Source organism: Aotus nancymaae, unplaced genomic scaffold (assembly GCF_030222135.1).
Source record: "Aotus nancymaae isolate 86718 unplaced genomic scaffold, 86718_ANA_hifiasm-v0.15.2.pri h1tg000007l, whole genome shotgun sequence".
NCBI classification, from domain to species: domain Eukaryota; kingdom Metazoa; phylum Chordata; class Mammalia; order Primates; family Aotidae; genus Aotus; species Aotus nancymaae.
Window position 1 is genome coordinate 10070637 of NW_026988418.1, and position 22758 is coordinate 10093394.

Sequence of the window (22758 nt, forward strand, 5' to 3'; positions counted from 1 at the left end):
GTCTCTCAAATATCCCATTCTGTCGTACTCACCTATTTTGAGCACAGGTAATTGAAATTATGGAATTAAGTGAAACTGGATCAATGGGGACTACTGGATTAACTAAAACTATAATAGCTAACATTTATGGAGCACTTCCTTTTTTTATTTATTTATTTTTAAGACAGGGTTTCACCATGTTGGTCAGGCTGGTCTTGAACTCCTGACCTCAGGTAATCCGCCCGCCTTGGCCTCCAAAGTGCTTGGATTACAGGCGTGAGCCACCGCACCCAGCCTACTTATGGAGCACTTCCTATGTGGGCCTGGAACTGCTCTCAATACTTTGCAATTATTAATTTGTAACTTTCACAACAGTACTATGAAGTAAGCACTATCATCCCCATTTATAGTTGAAGAAACTGACTCTCAGAGATTAAGTAACTGTGCCAAGCCCCAGAGCTAGTAAGTGGCAGAGCTGGGATTTGAATGCAGGCAGCATAGTGCTGGGTCCCAAGCCTTCCTAGAGGGAATCCAGTTCCACCATTCCTAGCTGTATAGCCCTGGGCAAGCTATTTTTCCTTTCTCTGCTTGATTTTCCATGTCAAGTGGAATAAAATAATAGTACCTAACTCATAGGACTGCTGAGAATGAGCTGCTAATGCCTGTAAACTTCTTAGAAAGTAACTGTTACTAAAAATAAAAAATAAAAAAATAAAAGTACTTGTTACTTAGTAAGCGCATGACAATGCTGGCAAAACCTAGGTCAGCCGTGGTGTTTAAGCAGAGCCATGCAGGATGAGAGGGGCCTTGCCAGGCGGGCCAGGCTGGGGAGGTGGGCTGGGAGAGGGCACAGCTTGAGCCAAGGCACAGAGCCTGAGAGCCTGGGAGAGGTGCAGCAGGACAGGGTGTGGGGAGTGCTTGACCCAGGAAGCCCCCTTGGAGTCACATTCCTGTTGGGTCTTCCACTAGGCTGGGTTAAGTTCAGGGACAGAACTCACATCCTGGTTCTGGGTCCCCAGGGCCTGGGAGTCTGTGGGCCAAAAGGATCAGATTTTGCAGGTCTGTTTTCCTCACCAAGAACACTCCAGGTAGATGAAAAAGTGGGCTGGGCGCGGTGGCTCATGCCTGTAATCCCAGCACTTTGGGAGGTGGAGGTGGGTGGATGACGAGGTCAGTAGTTCAAGACCAGCCTGGCCAAGATGGTGAAACCTCATCTCTACTAAAAATACAACAATTAGCCAGGCACAGTGACAGTTGCCTGTAATCCCAGTAACTCAGGAGGCTGAGGCAGAAGAATCCCTTGAACCTAGGAGGCGGAGGTGGCAGCGAGCCAAGATAGTGCCACTGTATTCCAGCTTGGGCAACAGAGCAAGACTCCATCTCAAAAAAAAAAAAGTGATGTGAGGGTGTCAGGGTTACCGTCAAGGGAAGACTGTCAACAAACAGTATGTATCATCAACAGGGAGGCAATCATGGCGTAGGACTGCTGGGAGCCTGGCCCATTACTTGTCCCGAGTGAAGAGCCCCTAATCCCATCTCCCCTCTCTGCCCTCCCGAGGGAAAGCAGCTGTCATCAGCACCCAGCCCACTGCCCAGACACTCAGACCTCCCTCTTGCCACCTCCTTGGGAACTTATAAAGGTCCTTTCCACCCCAGTCCTCTCCTGGCTGGCTCTGAGGATCACCTGGGACAATGGGCACCAAAATCCTTTGTATAATGTACATGAGGGCTGTGGATGGGATGCAGCATTTTTCTTTGTTGTCAACTCTGGCAGGATGAGCATAGTCCTGGGCACATGATACGCCCTTGATAAAGACTTAGTAATGCTTTAGACAGAGGGGAAATTTGTTCCCTGCTTGTGGGCCGCTGGGCGCAGGGGACATCTATTAAAGTGCATTCTGAAGTCTCCTGTGCCATGGTCGCTGACACCACCTCTATCACTTGGGGAGCTCCTAAAAAGCAAAGGCTGTTTCTTACTCATTTCTGGGTCCTGGCACAGAAGAAGCAATTGATAAATGTTTGACAAATTTCATTTCCTCACCTAGACAAAAAAAAGCAATGTCTTCTTCGCCTTGTTTTTTGGGTCAAATATGGTTTCTATTTAGGGGTCTTGATAAGAGATACCTTCTCCCCACCTGGCTGGACTTAGCCCCAGTTTAGAAGGCCAGGCTTCTTCTCAGGTCTGCAGGTAAAAAAAGGACCACCAAATAAGCCACAGCTAGAATTTAAGTTTTATTAAAACAAGCACAATGTATAAAAGCACCGTGGTATTGTATAAACGTCTGCCTGACACATGCAAATCTATTTTCTCTATGTAACTCAATAGCTCAGCTTATCTGAATGGCTGCACCTTCACACGCTCTGGCATCAGGCACCGCATTGCTCAAACCAGGGCAGTGAGGCTGCCCCCCGTGCGGCTTCACCTCAGGCACAGAGCTCCACCTAACTGCCCAGATCTGTGCCACCCACACAAGGACCTGGGGACACAGCAACAGACGCCGACGCTTTCTCTAAGTTCGTCATAGGAACAGCTTTAAAATCAGTTAAAACCATAGAGAATGGCTGATTAAAACTCAAATGCATGGATATTCCAGAAAGAAGAGCAAGCCGTTACTCTCTCTGGGAAGTCCATGGGCTTGGAGTGGGAGTTTAAAGTCCCATCTTTGCTGGAACAGCCTGGTTAAAAAAACCAAACTTTTTTTTTTTAAAAAAAGAAATAATACTGACTTTAGCAGCAATCACAAACAAAGGGGATGATAAATGGGGGACACATTTTGGTCACGGCAAAGAAAGATTATGTGCTTCTCTGTGCTGCAGACTGGAAGACTGATCTGATTTCCTGAATGAGAAAGGCTCCTGGACCTTCCCTGAATTGAGGGGATGGCTTTGCTCAGCCACGGGAGAAGACGGGCAAAGAGGACATCCGGAGGACAGAGGAAGGTGAAGGACCGCCAGAGGAGGGTGACAGAGCAGAGGGAAGAGGCACATGTCGGCAGCCTCTGTCAACTGATGCTTCTTGCTTCTCCCTGCAGGCTGCAGCCCCAGCCGTCACTACAGCGGGGAGAGCAGGCCGGATCCCAGATCTGCAGGCGGGTGAGCAGGCGGAGCCCAGCACAGAGAGGTTCCTGCTGCAGGCGATTATGCAAAGTGACAAGTGATTGCTTTCCTTTTCAAAGACAACCCCTTTGGAAAAAGCTTTTTCCTCCAGGACCCAGGGGAAATGGGGGGTTGGTGGGAACTTCAGGGTCTTTATAGATGGAAAAAGCCTGAATGGAGCCACAGAACAGACCCTGCCGCCTGCTCTGCAGACTTTAGCCACACAGGTTTTGAGGGGGACAATGCCTGGCCAGGCCTAGGGCCTATAAGGCGTGACCGGAGCATTTCAGAGTGCTGTGGGTGGGCTCCCGTCCCCACCACGGCCTGCCTGGGCCAGGGCCCGCCTCCGGGCCAGGCGTGACTTGCAGGGAGGGGAAAGCTTCATGGAGCAGAGGCCATCAGCCAGTGCCTCTGGCTCCTCTGCTAGTCCGTTCTCATTCTCTTCGTGCTGAGATAGCTGGCGGTTAAGGGCAATGGCCTCAGCTGCGAAGAGCGTCAGGTCCATTGTGCTGCTGTTCCTGCAGGGTCGGGGAAGGCACAGAAAAGAGGGTGACAGGGCTCTGGGGTCAGCTAGGCCAGCTCTGGGACGCTCCCACTCGCTGCTGTGGCTCTACACTCCCACCAGATCTTCCTGAGCCGGGACGGGCTGCTCTCGCCAAAGTAGTTGTTACATAGGTTTGGAATCTTGCTTGACTAGGGACTGCAATTTGAGTCCCACGTACCATCCCTGGATTGACAGCAAGGGCAAGCTCCCCCTTCTCCTCAGAGCACCCTCCTCTGAGCTCCCATAACTCTACATACAGGCAGAGACCGGGCACATTAAATGCACCTGTCCCTCCCCTCTCCCAGCCCGGGTGGGGAGCTCCCAGAGCAAGGCCTGTGTCGCTTATGCCATGTCCCCAGCACCCAGCCCAGGACCAGCATGGACAGGCACTTTGGGTTTGCAAAATAAATCTTCTAAGGTGGGTCTGAGGTTCAGTGCATAAAGGCATCTGGAGGCTACTCTAGAGAGTCAGGTAGGAACCCAAATTGGGCAACAGCAAATGGGTCACACAAATTGAGACTATGGAGGTGTATGACTTCCTCGTGTAGCTACTAAAAGCTGGTCATGAGGCTGGTGCCAAAAGGGTTTCCCACGCTGCTTAGCCCTGGCCCTTTGGGAACAGGGCAGTCCAACTGTAAGGGCTTAACAGCCGGGGGCTGCTGTGTGGCCTTTAGCAAGTTAACTTGATCTCTATTCTCACCTCTCTCATCTAGAACACCTCTCTTAAACTCATTGTGAAGAGTATGGATATAATTATATCCAGCCCTTAGCATCACACTGACATGTGGTAAGGACTTACTATATTTTTTGAGAGAGAGTCTCGCTCTGTCGCCAGGCTGGAGTGCAGTGGCACCATCTCGACTCACGGCAACCTCTGCCTCCTGGGTTCAAGCGATTCTCCTGCCTCAGCCTCCTGAGTAGCTGGCATTACAGGCACCTGCTACCATGCCTGGCTGTGGTAAGGACTTAATCCTGGTGACCAGTATTATCACCATCCATCTAGTACTGTATGTCACTCCCACTGCCTTCTGGTGTCCTTCCTTCCTGCTCCTTTCACCAAATGCAAGGGCAGAGGGAAGCCTCGTGTGAATAACCCACAGATAAGGTCTGTCTTTGGGCTGTAAGTTATAGTTCAATGGGCAAAACAGGCTTTTTTTTCCTGCCAACAGTGCTGGGGGGGCCTTAAAAGTACTGGAGGGCAGAGGAGGCAATCTAGGTGAAGGAAGGGAAGGGTGGGAGACAGATCCAGAGTAGAGGAAAAGAGAGTGAGGAGGGGAAATGGGCAGGGAGCCCCTTTGGAGAAGGCTACCTGAGCCTAGAGATGGACTCCCTGGGCCCCACCTCCCCATGGTGGCTGAGAGCTTGAGGGAGAGCAGGGCGTGGGGGTGGTCAGAGCATTTACCTCTGGAGGACTTGCGGCGTGGGGAGTCCCTTTTCTGGAGCTTGCTAGAATGGGAAGGACAGATTTGTAGGTAAAGCGCTGTTCCCTCTTTCCAAGAGCTGCCCCACCCAAGCCAGCAGTGGGTAGGTTACTAAGGCTGCTGGCCCAGCACAGGGGCTTGGCTATGCTTGCTTGCAGGGTCAGGCCTTCCAAGCAGAGAGCAAAAAAGGTACAATCTGCAGTCACAGCCCCCAACACAGCTGCTTCTGCATGGAAAGCCTCTCTTTGCAAAGTCCTAATCATCCCCGAGGACCCAGCTCAAAGGTCACTTCCCCTGTGACGCGCATTTCCCCTTCCCTGCCTGCCACCTTCCTGCCTCAGTCTCAGGCCCAGGGTGGGGTGTGTGGGGGGTCCTGCTCCCTTTGTGCCCCTAGCACTTTTTTCTTTTTAAGAAATGGGGTTTCACCCTGTTGGTCAGGTTGGTCTCGAACTCTTGACCCCGTGATCCACCCGCCTTGGCCTCCCAAAGTGCTGGGATTACAGGAGGCCACCACGCCTGGCTGCCCCTAGCACTTTTTAGAAGCCTTTGTCATGCTGTAACTTAGCCCTTTTCTACTTCTCTCCACTAGAGCAGAGACAGGGACTGGGTCTCACTTGTCCCTCTGGCGTGTGGTAGGTGCTCACTTATGGGTCTGGAAATGAGCCACTTAGACACTTGAACTGGGTCCCCGTCTGTGACACAGGCTGGCAATGCTTGCCTCCTTCCACTCGTAGGGTCATTGAGACCGGACAGGGTCTGGCACACCAAAGAGACCAGTAAGTCATGGGAGCATCTAGCAGACCCCTTGGAGGGCAGAGGTCAGGTATTGTGAGTAGCCAAGGAGGATTTTAAAAAATGTTTTCTAGTGAAGACATGAATCCTAAGCTTAGGGAAAAATACCACCATTTGCCTTTCAGGCCAGCTGTACGCAGACTCCCAGGCCATGAGGAAAACCTATGTGTTGCAACTTGGCCACACAACAATCAGCACAGCAAGGCCTTGCTGGCTTCTGGGTGCTCTCAGCTAATGCTGCTTCTACATAAGGGGATGATACTACAGACTGCAAATGACAACAGCAGGATGCTTAAAGGGCTGGGTGCACGCACCAAATCCCCAGATGACTCTGTTGGGACTCAGTCTGTGGCCAAGGTTAGAGCCAAGTCTATGGCCTATAAGGGGCTCAGTCTGGGGTGATAAGCGGAGTCAATTCGCTCTACACACACAGGGATGGATGGTGTCCTCTTCAGCTATATCAGCCACAAGGCTGGTGATCAGTACTTGCTGGCATGACAGCTTCCTTGTGGCCATGCCACAGGCCTGGAGTGGTGGAAAGCACCCCTCCCCGGAGTCACTCACCCCCTGCACCCATGGGTGCTGCAGAACTTGGGCGGCGCTGAGTCTCTGCTTCGCATCTCGCACCAGGAGCTTGGAGATGAGGTCTTTGGCCTCACTGGAGATGTGCGCCCAGTCTTTGTCAGGAAACTCATACTTGCCTTCCTGGATGCTTTCAAACAGCTTGTCCTAGGTACAAAAGATTCCTCCTGAGGCCACACTGCCAGAGATGGGCAGGATGTGCCTGTCATTGTTTTGATCAACTGGCCTCAATTGACCTCAGCTATAGGTGCAGCTCATGGCCTGGGGATGCCACAGACTGGGGCCTCTTCCCAGACCCACCCCACACTGTCCCCTAGATGATCAAACTATACAGAATGCCCTTGGCAGGCCGGGATGGCTATGCCGTTGGTGGGCTGGATGGGTGATGAGTGGAGATCGCCTATAAAATGAAGCCCAAATTCCTTGGCCCTTCCTAGAAGGCTCTGCCCACATCTTTGCCTGTGCTGTTCCTTCTACTTGTAATTCTTGTCCCTCTTCCTCAGGGCAGGACGCACCCTTCAAGAGTCATTCAGCTAACAATCCTGCCCTGAACTCCCAGCTGGGCGGAATGTCTGATTATCTCTATTTTACCTTGTGGCCGCCCTGACAGGAGAGGGCACTATGAGCCCCCATTCAGATCAGGAACGCTCTCCCAGCCCAGTCCTGCTTGACATCCCACAACCACACTGACGCCCAGTGGGGTCTATGTAGTGTTCCCTGGGGCTGCCTACTCACCTGGCACACCCTGCAGACCTCACCCCTGTCCCAGCCACAGTCGGCCCCGCAGTGACCCACGAAGGGCGGGTAGCCGCTCAGCATGATGTAGAGGACCACGCCCAGGCTCCACAGATCACAGCGCTTGTCGTAGAACGTGGCCTGGTCTGTGAACACCTCCACCACCTCAGGGGCCATGTACTCTGCAGAGCCACACTGTGGGGCCAGGGGTCGGGGAGGGAAGATGACAGAGAACAGAGAGGCTTAGACACAGCAGAGGGGATGGCAGAGAGCAGATTGTGATGGGACTAGGGCAGGAGACTGGAAGGATGGGATACAGAGCAGGAAGTAATTAGGTAGGCCAGCCAGTGAGCCGCCTGGTGCCACCAAGGCACCTGCAGACTGAGCCCCATCATTCCCCCCATCCACAGGACCAGTTCCGGGTCACCTTCTCATCCTTTCAGTTCCTCCTCCAGCAGGCCAAGACCCTTAGCCAAAAAGTTCGAGAAATCTCTCCCTGCCTCAGCTCCCTATAAACAGATCTTTCACGTACAGGTACTTAAATGCACCAAGAATATGGCTCTGGGAGGGAGATCCAGTTCCACACAGCAAGATTCCTTAAAGTGTATCTTGTCAAGCTCTCCTGCTAGCTCAGAGCAGGAAGTGTAAGAGTTTAGAATTAAGAGACCATCAAAGCTAGAAAAGCTCTTAGAATGAATCCAGCCTCCCCATCCCTCCCATTTATAGATGGCAAAGGCAAGGCCAAGAACGGGGCAGGGATTTGTTTGAGCACATCAGTGGCAGACCTAGGACCAGAATCTGGATTCCTTTCTCCCATCCTTGTGTAGAAAACGGCTGATAGGAATAAAACACATTTTTTTTGCTCCTCTCCATTATTTCAGGCTCACCAAGAAACAATCCCTGCACACTCTACAAAACTAATTTGACTGAAAGATGGTTAAGTGTTCTCAAGAAAGGATATTTTCTTTGTTACTGGCAATTAGAGTTAATGACTTGAAAACAAGGTAGTCCAGTGTGTTAAAAGCTAATAAAGATACATTCCTGATAATGTTGTTTAGAATAAGATACAACACAGGCATATTTAAGGGCATGTCTCAAAAGGGTTATTAGGAAAATTGTGAAATATACAAATCTCAAAAGAATCAAAATAATTATAATCTATTAGGTGTGTACAAGAGATTTCTGAGGAAGAAGTAGCTCCCAGCAGCACCGTCTGGTCATGAAGTGTGAAATCAGGGAAGCAAACAGGATAACTTGGCCAGGTGATCCCATGTGCATAGCCTGAGACCTGACAGTTCCCACCACAGAGAGATTATCCTGTCCAGTCGGAGAGGACAGCTCCCCATCCCCCATCACAAGGGGGCTGCGCTGTGACTTCAGCAGTAGGAATAGGGCTTACAGAACTACCCACATGCTCACGTGCAATAGGGCTGGCCTGGGAGTAGGGTCTGTTTTCACCTGGGTCAGGAGTCAGGGTTCAGCCTATGCTTATAGATATAATTTGTCTCTTCATTGGAAGAGAGGACCACCCCAAACTAAAAGTCCAAATATCAGTTTCCTTAGCAACTAAGGGGTCAGGGGAGGCTTGGGAGCCACCAATACAGAGCAGCGAGCAAAATGACCACGCAGGCAGCAGGAAGTGCTATAGATCCACTTGATTTTCTATCCTCAGCTCTCCGTTCTGGACCTCTCAGCTTTGGGTCAGGGAAACACTCCAAATACTTAGGAGCCCAGAGGAAGCATACATACTGGGGTGGTCAGCTCTGGTGTGGTTATGGGGGTGCAGGAGTTGTTCAGTTTCACCCCACTGCCCAAGTCAAAGTCACAGATTTTCACTGGAGACACCTGAAAAGGAAAACAGAAGCCAGGGTCACAGATGTAAGAAACTAGGAGCCAGGCAATGGTTATACGGGTGCATGGTTGTGTGGCTGTCACACACAGTTGGTTTTATCTACCAGGTCATGTCTGCTCTCCAGAGGTTAACAAGAAGTCCCCTGAGGGTTTTTCCCAAGTATCTTATTCCCTGTTCTCTCTTATTTCCCAACTAAGGGAAAAATGGGTGGACTATTTGGTGTCAGATTATTGTGAATTCAGACTAAAGTGAGTATGGAACTCTTGCTGGCAAATGATGGTACAGGTTGCAGCACAGCAGCTAGGGAAGTTACTATGTACTCCTGAGAGACAGACTCCTGGCAGCCCATTTGGTGGAGTGCAAAGGAGCTTGAAGTGAAACTCCCGACTGCCTCATGTGGCTTAGTGTGACCAACTTGTCTTGGGCGGCTTGCTTGGGACTTGATCAGTTGAAACACAGAAAGTCCTGTGTTCCAGGAAACCCCTCAGTCCTGGGAAAACTGGGATGGTTGGTCACCAATGTTGGCATCAACACAGCAAGTCTACTAGAACTGGATGCTGTGCGTGAGATCATAGGCAGGTGCCTCATCTGTGGAGCCAACCAGGAGGGCAGTTTGGGTGCACGGAGGAGAATGGCCTACATGGCGCGTAAGCAGCACGGTGAATTAATTAAAATGCTGGTTCTGTGAGACCCATGTCCTCGTCAGGAAGCTGGGCAGGTCTCTCAACTTCTTTCTCTCCTTCCTTCCTTCCTCCCTCCTCTTTTCTCTATTTTTCTTTTCTTTTTCATTTAGCCTCTTTCTCATTAGTGGTAAAATATAAAGCATAAAATATGAGATTTTAGCCATTTTAAAGTAGACAGTTTAGTGGCATTAATTAAAAACATTCACACCATTGTGCAACCATCACCACAATCTGTTTCTAAAACTTTTCCATCATTCCAAACAGAAACTCTATGTGCATTAAACATAACTCCCATTCTTTTTTCCTCCAGCCCCGGGTAACCTCCAATCTGATTTCATTAATTAATAAAGACTTCCTGTCTTTATTAATTTGCCCATTCCAGATATTTCGTATGAGTAGATTTACACAGTAGTTGTCCTTTTACATCTGGCTTATTTCACTTAGCATAATGTTTTCAAGGTTCATTCATGTTGCAGCGTGTATCAAAACTTCATTCTGTTTTATGGCTGACTAGTATTCCATTGAATGTATGTACCACATTTTGTTTATCTGTTCAGCTGCTGATGGCCATTTGAGTTGTTTCTACCTTTTGGCTATTGTGAATAATGCTGTAACGAATACTGGTATACAAGTATCTGTTTTCAATTGTTTTGGGTAATACCTAGGAGTGGAATTGCTGGGTCATATGGTAATTCTGTGTTTAGCCTTTGAGGAATTCCCAAACTTTTCCACAGAAGCTGCACCATTATACAATCTCACCAGCAATGTATGAGGGTTACAATTTCTCCATATCCTCAACAACTTATTATTTTCCATCTTTTAAATTACCACCTTCCCGGTAGTATGTGGTGGTATCTCACTGTGGTTTTGATTTACATTTCCCTGATGACTAAGGATGTTGAGCATCTTTTCATGTACCTGTTGGACATTTGTGTACCTTTCTGGAGAAATGTCTGTTCAAGTCCTGTGTCCATTTTTAAATTGGTTTGTTTTTTTGTTGTAGAGTTTTAGAAATTCTTTATATATTTTGGATATTAAACCTTGACCAGATATATGATCTGCAAATATTTTCTCACATTCTGTAGATTGTATTTTCACTTTCTTGATAGAAAATGTCCTTTGAAACTTAGCCTCTCTTTAAGAGACAGGGGTCTCACTATATCACCCAGGATGTCCTCAAACTCCAGGCTCAAGCAATTCTCCCACCTCAGCCTCCCAAGTAGCTGGGACTACCAGCATGCAACCACTGTGACCAGCTTATTTTTAAATTTTTTGTGGAGATGGGGTCTCGCTTTGTTGCCCAGGCTGTTCTTAAACTCTTGGCCTCAAGTGATCTTCCTGCCTCAGCCTCCCAAAGTATTGGGATTACAGGTGTGAGCCACTGCCTGGCCCCAGTTATTCCTCCCCTTCCCCTTTCCCACGTTTACCTTTCCTTTTCTCACTTTCTTGTTTTGAGACAGCCTGCTGCCCAGGCTGGAGTGCAGTGGTGTGATCATGGCTCACTGGCTACGCATGTTTCCTAACTTGAGTTTCAGTTTCCTCGTCCATAAAATGAAGGTAATAATAGTAGCTACCTCACATTTTATAAATACTAAATAAATATAAGTGCCTGGCACAATATAAGCACTCAAGAAATGTCCACTGTAATTATTAGTAATAATCATAATAAATTATAAAGGCCTATGCCAGAACCAGTGACAGGAGGTGACAAGATCTTATTTGAGCAAATCCATTATTATTCCCCATAAAAGAGTTGTGAATAGCAGACTGACTCATTCATTCAAGGCCACCCTTTATTTACAAGGCACAGCTTCATCCAGACCACAATATGTATGTTCTTGCATACACACATGCGCATATACACAGAGCTGTGAACATGGGCCCCAACACCACCAGGGCCTAAATCTATCCTAATAAACACAGAATTTGTCAAATTCATACACTTCCATTTACTAGTAGATTAAAGAGATCTGCTTCATATAAGATTAAGTTGTTTGGCTGGGCGTGGTGGCTCACGCCTGTAATTCCAGCACTTTGGGAAGCCAAGGCAGACGTATTGCTTGAACTCAGGAGACCAGCCTGGCCAACATGGTAAAACCCCCAACTCTACTAAAAATACAAAAATTAGCCAGGTATGGTGGCACATGCCTGCTGTCTCAGCTACTTGGGAGGCTTAGGCAGGAGGACCACTTGAGCCTGGGAGGTCGAGGCTGCAGTGAGCTGTGATCATGCCACTGCACTTCAGCCTGGGTGGCAAAGTGAGACCCTGTCTCAAAAAAAAAAGTTATTCACAACTTATATCAACTGCTGTAAAGGTATGTGCATTGGACTAGAAAATATTAATGTTTTGTGCAGGTCTCATATATTTTCCAAACTCTCAGGCTTATACCGTGATTAAGAGCAAAGAAAGGCCGGGCGCTTTTTGGGTGTGTGATGGCTCACACCCGTAATCCCAGCACTTTGGGAGGCCAAGGCGGACGGACCAAGGTCAGGAGTTCAAGACCAGCCTGACCAACATGGTGAAACTCCATCTCTACTAAAGATACATACAAAAATTAGCCAGGCATAGTGGTGCGTGCCTGAAATCCCAGCCACTCAGGAGGCTGAGGCAGGAGAATCGCTTGAACTGAGAAGGCGGAGGTTACAGTGAGCCGAGATCATGCCACTGCACTCCAGCCTGGGTGACAGAGCAAGACTCCGTTCTTAAAAAAAAAAAAAAAGCAGTGAAGGGACAAGGATGGGCAGAAACATCACACAGTAAATGTGACATTCTCACATGTCCCAGATGACCAGTTCAAGTTGGTGCCTGAGGCTAAGGGAACTGCTAACAATCCATCCTGAAAGCAAGGGTGGCTTCCTCAGTAAGTATAAACTATAACATTCCAAATCGGGTCTGAAGTACCTTTTCTGGAGATTCACACAATATATTTTCTGGCTTCAGATCACGATGAGCAATGCCTGACATGACAAAGAGCAAAAAAATGGTTAACATATGCACATAATTATCAAACATTCCACACACAATTAATTTTTTCCAAATGCTATTGTTCGCAGATTAATTCCCAATTATGGTACATTAAAAAATCAACGAGCTGCAGGAGGCAGAAGTAACCAGAGACACAACCCAAAAGCACACTTGATTCTGCAAGTTCTTTTGAAGCGGAGACTTTAGAAGTCTGGCAGGGATAAGAAGGGCTAAATGAATCCCAGCCAGCCTACCCCTCAGCACCACAGTGAACACCAAGAAGGCCTAATGCAGAGCAGAGCAGAGAGCTCTGCAAACAGCAATGCTTGGAATAGGAATGCAGAAATAATTAGTGCCTTGTTTAAGAGATCTCAGGGGGCTTGACTGCTCTACCTCATTTCTTCTTATGTGGCCGATTTAAAAAAACATTCCTTCAGTGCGACTCTCTGAATGTTCAGAGGAGCAAGTGTTAGTTACCAAATGTCCCAAAGTGACCGATTCCCTTCTCACCTGCTTTGCAAGTCCAAGGCAGCCCTGCCAGCAGCAGAGCAAAGACTGCTTTGGCCCCAGGATGCTGTTATTTTTGTTATTTATTTATTTTTAAAAATAGAGATGGGGTTTCACTATAGCTCAGGCTATTCTTGAAATCCTGGCCTCAAGAAATCCCCCCACCTTGGCCTTCCTAAGCATGGGGATTACAGGTGTGAACCACCATGCCCGACCCATCAAAGGTTGCTGTTTTTAAGAGAAGACCCCTGCACTTTGGCCAGGCCTCCTGAAGGAGACTGGAAATAGCAGCTTAGCCCATGAGGGGTTAACCTGCTGACCTGTCCAAGAAGGCACCTGGGGGAGAGCTCTCTTCTAACCAAAGAAAGGGACAAAGAACCAACTCAGGGCCATGGTGTTTTGGTAGAGGACACAGAAACCTCCCTTTCCTCTTTCCTTCCACAGCATGTGCAGCATGGGACAGGGCTGGAAGGCTGAGCAAGAGTCAGAGCTATGGCTTGGAAGTACTGGAAAGTGGCAGCAGATTCTCTGGGTGATGGGAAAAGCAAAATCTGCATCACTAAAACTCCCTCGATGATCAACCTTTTCGGCAGTCCTCCAGGTCCCGACTAGAAGGCAAAGGCCCAGCTCAGGCCACGGGAGGCACTTCACTAAAGAAGAAAAACCTGAGCTCCAGCAAGCTCAGTAACTTCATCAGTCACCTAATTGAATGAGAACCCAGAGCAACTCAGTCCAGGCTGTACAAATTGAGTGGCACTGCAGCTTGCCGCACTAAAAGTGAAAGATATTTTCCATTACAGCAAGTGCTCCCACAGAAGGATCACGAGCCGCACATGGAGCCTTACTCTCCAAATAGGCGCCCATGGCCCCGTCGTCCCTCAGCCTGAGAACTCAGAGAGCCAGGCTGTAATAATGGGGCTGCCGTGTGAGCACAGCAGCCATCGAGCTGCTCCGGTTCATTTCCCAGAGGTTGAGCTGCAGTGTGTCCAGTATTTAAAAGTATGGAACTTGTTTCAGGGCTGACCCATTCTTGCCCAATTCATCTTCCCCATGTGAAGTTATTTAGCAAACAGCCAAGTTCAGCTGGAAATCGTTTTTCATCCCCTCCAACTTCTAGTCACATGGGCAGCTGGGCAGCTAGATGTTAACAAGCGCTTCAGAACTCCTAAGACACCACCGGCCTCCGTTCCCTTCAGTGCATTCTTGTAAGTGAATAAATAAATAAATAAAAAATAAAACCTGCCTTTACCACCCCCTCCAAGGTATGGATCTTGTAAAAAGCATGACCCAGTTTTGCAATCTACAGAGGCAGCTTGGGGAGCAGTTGTAAATCTTTGTCAGGCAGGTGTTACCTCTATGCATCCCAGCTTTCAGAAGCAGAGCTGCTGCTATTCATCATGCTGTGGAAGGTACAGACACCCCCTTCTAGGAGTTTTCGGCCTAGGTGCAAGTCAGGGCCCCAACATAGGCACTGTCGGTATGCAGACCTCTTTCAGCCACAGGAGGAGGGAGGTGGGGTCAATGAACTTGAACCCCCCGGAAACACGTGCCACAGTGTTCTGCACTGGAGTGTGGGCACCAGGTGGGATGTGTGAGTGGCATGCCCACCGCTGGTCCTGGGCACCCACAACCAATGTGTCTGGCCAGCATCCACAACAGCAGAGGGGGCAGACCTAAGTCACAAGTTATTCATTTCACTCTCACCCCACCTAGCCAGAATGCTTTACTTTAAGGGAATTAATATTAGGACTAAAAACGCTTTCTTCCTGGTGGGGGGTGAGGATGGAGGAAATCATATTTATTGCAGAACTACGACATACCAGGAACTATGCTGCATCTATGCTGCACATATACAATACATACACAAGTACACATTTTTCATCTTTAAAAGGCTTAGAATAGTGCCTAGCACATACCAAGTGCTATACAGTGTTAACTACGGTTGACGATGTTATTATCTCAAATTCTCACCAAAGGGCAGGCATCATTACTGAGAGAACACAGAGCTGGAAGAAACGTGAAACCAGAATTCATTTTTTCCAGGGTACTGTTATTAGGCAAATAAAAAAAATGTAATAGTCAAAGGATTTATGGAAATATAAAAACAATTTGTGCAAAGATTTAATTCACTACAAAAGTTCCTAACCAGTCATAGGGGCTGGGTGCAGTGGCTCTCACCTGTAATCCCAGCACTTTGGGAAGCCAAGGAGGGCAGATCACCTGAAGTCAGGAGTTCAAAACCAGCCTGGTTACATGGTGAAACCCCACCTCTACTAAAAATACAAAAATTAGCTGGGCATGGTAGCGAGCATCTGTAAGCTCAGCTACTCGGGAGGCTAAGCTGGGAGAATTGCTTGAACCCAGGAGGCAGAGGTTGCAGTGAGCTGAGATTGTGCCATTGCACTCTAGACTGGGTGACAAGAGCAAAACTACATCTTAAAAAAAAAAAGACTAGGAGGAATAACACCAAGATATTCACACTTGGTGTGAATTGTAAAGGTCGTATTGTGTATAAGCTTTATATTCCTCACACAATAAGAATCTAAGAAGAGAAACATTATACACACACAGTCACACACACCCTGTTCAATGTGAAATTGATTCTTTCTCCTCCCTGCTCTTTCTCCTGTATCCCTATGCTGCTCAACAGCTCCACCACCCACCCACCATCTGCAGCAAAGCCTAGGAGCCATCCTGGACTGTTTCTCCCCAACCCCCATGGGGGAGCATGTTCAAACCTCAAGTTGCTTGCCAGCCACACCATCTCCTGCACCAGCCCTCTGCCTGGCCTGCCACCTCCCTTGGTACCCAGAGGCTAGCCAGCCCAACCCACCCACCAAGGCAAAGTCTGGGTTCACCTTTGGTATGCAGGAAGTCGAGGGCAGCAGCAACATCCCGCACCACTCGGCTGGCTTCTCGCTCGTTGAAGTGCTTCTGCTTCTGGATGTGGGCTAAGATGGAACCTTGGGAGCAGAAGGGACACAGAACAATGCCTTTTTGGGCTCTCGTAAGTAAGTTAGAGGCAAAGTTTTCCCCAGTTTGGAAAACTTGGGGTGGGGACATAGTGATTCATCGCTTATTCAGCACTACCTGTCCAGCACGAAGTGTAGGGCCTGGCACAGAGGAGTACGAGCTTGTATGTCTGTTAAACAAAACTGTCTGCTCTCTTCTGTACCTGTCTATGAGGAGCTCAGAAGGGAGAGAGAACAACTTAAATAGGGCTAAAAAATATTAACGCCGCTGGGGCTGATTGGCTTCTGCAATCAAAAGGAATAAAAGTGAAGGCATTTGAGTTGAGGGGGCCTTTCTGCAGGAACATTTTCTCCTCTGCTGCTGATCTCTGATCCAAACAAGAGCATAAGCTTTCAAGTGGAAATGCTACATCCTTGCCAGACACGTAAAGGCCTGGGAAAAGGGGGAAAAATGACTTTTCCTCCTGAGTGTTCCATGATTGTTTTGTTGGCAATGGCTGACATTTATTGAGTAGTTACTAGTGCCATGTGCTATGGAATACTCTTGAAATAAACTTATTCTCACCATGATTGGACAAAATGGGTAGTTTTTACTCCTCGTTTTACAGAGGGGGAACCTGAAGCCGAAAAGAAAAATGGTTGAGCAACTTGCCCAACATTATACACCAGTAACAGGTGAAGCCAAGACTAAGGCCCAGGGCAGTCGGGCCTCAGAATCTGTGCAGACATCCCCCAGCAGTACTCGTGATCTGACTGCTGCAGGCATGGACTCTCTTGAGCCAACCACACTTGGTCTGGCCTCAGTAAGCTACACTAAGTTTACTGATATGGCTACAGAGGACCCTATCTGCATGTAGCATTTCAAACACGTAACTGACAATCAGTCGTGTGTTGTTGGGTGGTGCAGGGGCAGACACAGGCAGGAACATGTGGCTTGGCTTCACGTGGTCTACGTTTACTACTGGAAGCCAGTATTTCCGGGCTGAAAATATTTTCTCTGTGTCTTAAAAATGGCACATGTCTACCGTTTTTTTGGGGGGACAGGAGGGCATGAAAGAAGGGGAAGAACTGCCAAAGATTGTTCACTTGCCAGATTAAATAATCAAAGGATCCCAATGTGCTAGGGAGCATTCCCAGAAAACTGGCTCCTGACTAGGTTCTAGCTTGCTCTGCTGTAGTGAGCCTCGTTTCCAAATTTGTTAAAAGGAAAAGCAGAGAGTAATACTCTACATACTTTTTTTTTTTGAGAGGGAATCTCACTCTGTCGCCTAGGCTGGAGTGCAGCGGTGCGATCTCGGCTGACTGCAACCTCTGCCTCCCAGGTTTAAGCAATTCTCCTGCCTCAGCCTCCCCAGTGGCTGGGATTACAGGTGTGCACCACCACACCCAGCTAATTTTTGCATTTTTAGTAGAAACAGGGTTTCACCATGTTGGCCAGCCTGGTCTTGAACTCCTGACCTCAAGTGATCTGCCTGCCTTAGCCTCCCAAAGTGCTGGGATTACAGGCGTGAACCACTGTGCCTGGTCTACTCTACATACTTCTAAGAGCCTCCAGCATACCAAATTGTTTTAATAATATTAGTGGCCAACAATTATTGAGCCCTTAGTGTCTACCAGACCCTGTGCTAAGCATTTCACATGAATTATCTCATTTAATCTTCATAGCATCCCAGTGAGGTAGGTGCTATCAATAGCTCTATTTTATAGAAGAGAATACTGTTTGGAAAAGGTTAAGTGACTGGCTCAAGGTCACATGGCTAGCAAGTGATGGAGCTAAACTTAAGCTTTTGCTGCATTGGTTTCTAAAGCACCCTCCCTCAACCACCAGGCTCCTCCGTATGGTCTTCCATGCAGTTCCAGACATCCCTGCAACATTTACCTTGCAAATGTGTCCTAAGATTGGGGGAGTGATGGGATGGGAAAGGGTTTCTCTAACCCTCTCATTATGTCAGAAAAGCAACTTAAGTATACACCCCAGTGATTGTGTGTGTGGGTGATGGCATCTTTCCATCTGAAGGATGGCACATTTTCAGGCTTCTCCACTATCCTGCGTCTGTGTCCCAAACAATAGGGCCCTCCTCTCCTCTGTTTTAGCCTTTCTAGACATCACAATGTATTTGAGAGCCTCCACCCCATAATTAATGTAGTTAAATACTGAACATGTCAAAACGGGATTGATAAATCGATGACTAAATGTATCTATATATGACTCCTATTATAATGAAAAGGCATTTATAAAATACCCACACAGGTGACATTCTAAGCTCTGCAAAATGCTAATTATCATCCTTCCCTCCGGCCTCCCTTCTCCCAAATCAAGGGCAGTTTTTAAGTCCTTCATCCTTTTTATTAGCTTGACTCGTTTTGGAAGTCTCTGGGATTCATGATGGATGATCACCACCCTGGGTCTTAATCAGAAGTCCACACACATACTCAACGGTAAGTACCTCCTTGCAATTTCTCAAAGACCAAGTAAAACCTTGTGTCATCTTCAAAGAACTCAATCAGCTCCAAAATGTTCCTTAAATAGGGAAAATAGGGGGAGAGGGAAAAGGGGGGAAATGGTATTATATATTAAAGTCTACTTACAACTATACAATGAAAATAATATACAACGCCTAGTAGTGGCGCAGAAATCAACTTGAAATCAGAATGCTTATTAAAGACCCGCATGTGGAAGCAGCCAATGGTGTTAGCAAGATTCAGGTCACCTTATCTTTCCATAATGTTTAGTCTCTGGTGTTTTCACCAAGTCTGTGCTGTCAAACCCCAGCCCTAAAACCCACTAGGTAGAGTTATAAAAAAGTCCCGGTCACATTAAACTGAATAAAATCTGCAGCCGACTGGAAGCAATTGCAGCTAATAACACTGAATAGTAGGTGTGTGTCCTGGAGGCAAGCAGCAAATAATTACTTGCCCTCCCTCTTGCCCATAAATCACGGGGCAGTATTTACATTGCCTGGAGAAAATGGAAACATCTGTCAAATAGACTTGGGGCCTAACGTGGGCACCGCTAGACCCTAACTGCTAAGCGCTGCTTAATGAAACGGCCGCGTTCCCGGCCACCGTAGCACTTGTGGCCTTCCCCGGTGAGCACTCTCTGTCTGCCCGAGTATTTCAGTGCTCTGCCAACAAGGTCGTCTTGTAACTCAGTAGGGAAGCCACCAGCCTGGATATTGGAGGTGTTGGGGGCTTTTTTTCTTTTAAAGAACAAAATAAACCAAGTAGAGTCTCTAACGCTGAACTAAGAAGCTGCAGGGCTGAAAATAAAAATCTGTCCCTCATAAAAAAAATACTGACTACTTTGGGAGATACCAGACTTTTACTAGTGTGAAGGCGTCCAAATAAGATGGGCAAATGGCCTAATTTGAAAGAAGATTGTGGAGGCAGTGCCTGGAGTTAAATCAACAGCAGCCCCCATCCTCCAAGCTTAATGACAAAGCCATCAATACCAGGCCACTGGCTCCCCGCTGACCCTGCCATGGAGGGAAAGAGGGGGAAGTGGCATCTTAGAGGTGACCCTGATTTAGAGCCACAGTGGGAGAGCCACTCATTTGGAGCTGGTGGTGGGCAGAATGAACTGGGCTAGAGATGACCTGGACCCAGCTATCTAGAAGGAGTGCTAGACAAGGTTTCACGTCCTTAGTGGTATCTGTGCATATGCAAATATTCTAGGAGCAGAAATAGCAGCAAATATTCTTAACAGTACTCCTCATCTTGGTATTGAAGCAAGTCCTTAAAGGTTTCTACCAGGCAACACTCAGTCAACCTAGTTTCCACAGGTACCGATAGAAATCAAACCCCATTTCCCCCCAACAACCACTGATTCAGATCACTCATTCTTCTAACTTGCCCAAATTGCTGATATTTACAGTATTCAGAAGAGAGGATAGCTCCTTTGCTGTTATTGCTGCTTTTCCTTTCTCTCCCTAACACTGAAAGATGGAAGGAGGTACCTGCTTTGTGGGGACAGGAGTGAGAGCTAAATGCTGGGGTCAGGAGATGGTAAAAAAATAGCCTCCTCTTCTGTGGCCAGGCATCCCCCCAGAGAAGCAGCAAGAGCCACGTGATACTCACTTGTTTCCCTGACACTGATACAGCGTCTCCACCTCTCGAAACACTCTACTCCGACTGTGCCCTGCTTGTTTTTCGATGATCTGTGGGAAGAATATAATCTGTCATGTACACCCACCTGACTTCAAAACAGCCCCTTGGCAGGAGCCCTCTGGGAGAAGGCAAGGCCAAACTCAGTCCAAATCCAGTGTCGAGCAGAAGTCTGGTATAGGCCTCGGTGACACAGGCTCTGTGGCTCTGTTGGCAAAGCAGCAGACTGGCCCCAGGGTTCCCAGCCCAGCTGAGCCCGTTCCACTCTGGCCAAGCACAACACCAAGGAAGTGAATGAGGCTGCTGCCCCCAGCTGCCCAGGGGAGACTGAGGCAGCTGCAAGACAAAGAACTACCTTACTCAGCTCCTCATCTTTCTATCTTAAAGGTAAGCATTTACTGCGTCTACTGAAGGATCTTGTAGTGCTGGAGGGAGGGAGGCTGGTGGAGGACACTGTGGGGAGGAGCTAAAGCTCTGAGGCCCAGCTCAGAGGCTGCCTCCACAATCCCCCTGGCAGAAGTAGGCTCTTCCTCTTCTGAGAACTTACTCTCTGGCAGGCACTGTGTTAAAGAATTTATTTACATAATCTCAGTTGACCTTTATGACAACATCGAAAGATAGGGAGGTATGAAACATTTGCCCACAGTCCAGAGCTGACTCTGAAGCCCTTGCTATCCCACACCTGCTTAGATGCTCTAGCTTCTTCGCACACTTGGAGGCTTTGTCTCTCCCGTGATACCGTGGGCTGCTCCCCCTGCACACCTTTACCTGAGATGCTTGGCAAATGCTGACTGAAGGAATGGATAAGCCAACAGATGGGAGGGTGGTTTCCAAAGGGACAGGGGCCTCTGCAAAATTCTCTGGACCCATCTGGAGCCTCAAACCACTGCAAACCGAGCCTGTGAGCAAATCTGCAGAGCCTGGCTCTGCCTTACAGCTCCAATGTGCACGGTGGGCAGCACAGACAATGACATCCTACTCCTTCATCGAGACTTCAAACTTCTCCGATAGGACGTAGCACAGACATCCGTGACCAGCTGGAATTTTCTTTTTCTATTTTTTTTGAGACAGAGTTTCGCTCTTGTCGCCCAGGCTGGAGTGCCGTGGCGTGATCTAGGTCACTGCAACCTCTGCCTCCCGTGTTCAAGTGATTCTCCTGCCTCAGCCTCTGGAGTAGCTGGGATTACAGGCATCTGCCACCAAGCCCAGCTAATTTTTTTTATTTCTGGTAGAGATGGGGTTTCACCATGTTGGTCAGGCTGGTCTCAAACTCCTGACCTCACGTGATCAGCCTGCCTTGGACTCTCAAAGTACTGTGATTACAGGCGTGAGCCATCACACCCAGCTGACCAACTGTAATTTTCTGAATAAGTCTATGTCTGTTTGTAAACCACAGTGGGCCCATTTTCTGAGTTGAAAGGTATAGTGCTGGGGAACAGAAGTGATTCAACTTCATTCCCCAAGCATTTCAGATCAAAGTCATGAAGAACTTTCTAGCAGGCAAGCTTTCCACAGCACAGTCTTCTCTGAGGAGGTAATGGGCTCTTGCTACTAGAGACAGGGGAGTGGAACATGGACAACTCTCTGGGGAGTCACAGAGGAAATTCAGGGTTAGGTTATCTTGAAATTCCATTCCAACCTTGGAATGGAGTCTCAACTCTAGCATCAGTTGGGTGCCTCTAGGGAAAGCTGTAATAAACTAAGTGTTGTGGAGCCATGTTGGGAGAAGCAGCCCATCTCTAGGGAGCCTTCAAAGAGCAGGGGAGAGAGGAAACATGGGCAGAACTGTTGAAACCAAGGAACTGCCAAGCCAGAGTCCAGTGTTTGCCCCAAAGATGCTGGGGGCCTATGGAGGAAGGGCCAGGTTTTCCTCCTGTGATCCAACCTTTAAGAAATATATCTCTCATCCATAAATGTATTTAAACCTTTGAAAATCAGTTTATGGTTGTGGTTTTTACCACATTTGGGCATATATATCAATTTTTTTTTTTTTGAGACAGAGTCTCCCTCTCTGGTCGAGAGTGGAGTACAGTGGCACGACCCTGGCTCACTGAAACCTTTGCCTCTCGGGCTGAAGTGATCCTCCCACCTCAGCCTCCTGGGTAGCTGGAATTAGAAGCACACACCACCACACCCGGCTGTTTTTTTTTTGAGATGGAATTTCTCTCTTGTTGCCCATGCTGGAGTGCAATGATACAATCTCAGCTCACTGCAACCTCTACCTCCTGGGTTCAAGTGACTCTCTTGCCTCAGCCTCCCAAGTAGCTGGGATTACAGGTATGCGCCACCACGTCCAGCTAATTTTTGTATTTTTAGTAGAGATGGGGTTTTGCCATGTTGGCCAGGCTGGTCTTGAACTTCTGACCTCAGGGGATCCACCCTCCTCGGCCTCCCAGAGTGCTGGGATTACAGATGTGAGCCACTGTGCCTAGCCTTTTTTTTTCTTTTTTTTTTTTTTTTTTAAGACAGAGTCTTATTCTGTTGCCTAGGCTGGAGTGCAATGGTGTGATCACGGCTCACTGCAAC

General features: G+C 48.0%; 1 protein-coding gene across 8 annotated transcripts in view; it reads right to left on the reverse strand.

Moving 5' to 3' along the window:
- Window positions 1–2198: 2198 nt before the first annotated feature.
- MKNK1 (MAPK interacting serine/threonine kinase 1) overlaps window positions 2199–22758 on the reverse strand; it is a 42076-nt gene continuing 21516 nt past the window's right edge. For 5 of the 8 annotated variants that reach the window (XM_012434796.3, XM_012434795.3, XM_012434792.2 and 2 more), the window contains 9 exons: window positions 20206–20285; window positions 18576–18649; window positions 16015–16119; window positions 12587–12642; window positions 8899–8994; window positions 7150–7344; window positions 6397–6561; window positions 5022–5065; window positions 2199–3593 (listed from right to left, as the gene is read on the reverse strand). In XM_012434796.3, the coding sequence (XP_012290219.1) occupies window positions 3362–3593; window positions 5022–5065; window positions 6397–6561; window positions 7150–7344; window positions 8899–8994; window positions 12587–12642; window positions 16015–16119; window positions 18576–18649; window positions 20206–20285 (1047 nt within the window). In that variant the 3' untranslated portion in view covers window positions 2199–3361. The remainder of the gene's footprint in view (window positions 3594–5021; window positions 5066–6396; window positions 6562–7149; window positions 7345–8898; window positions 8995–12586; window positions 12643–16014; window positions 16120–18575; window positions 18650–20205; window positions 20286–22758) is intronic. The other 3 variants (XM_012434797.3, XM_064372308.1, XM_012434791.3) reach the window with 1 other exon arrangement.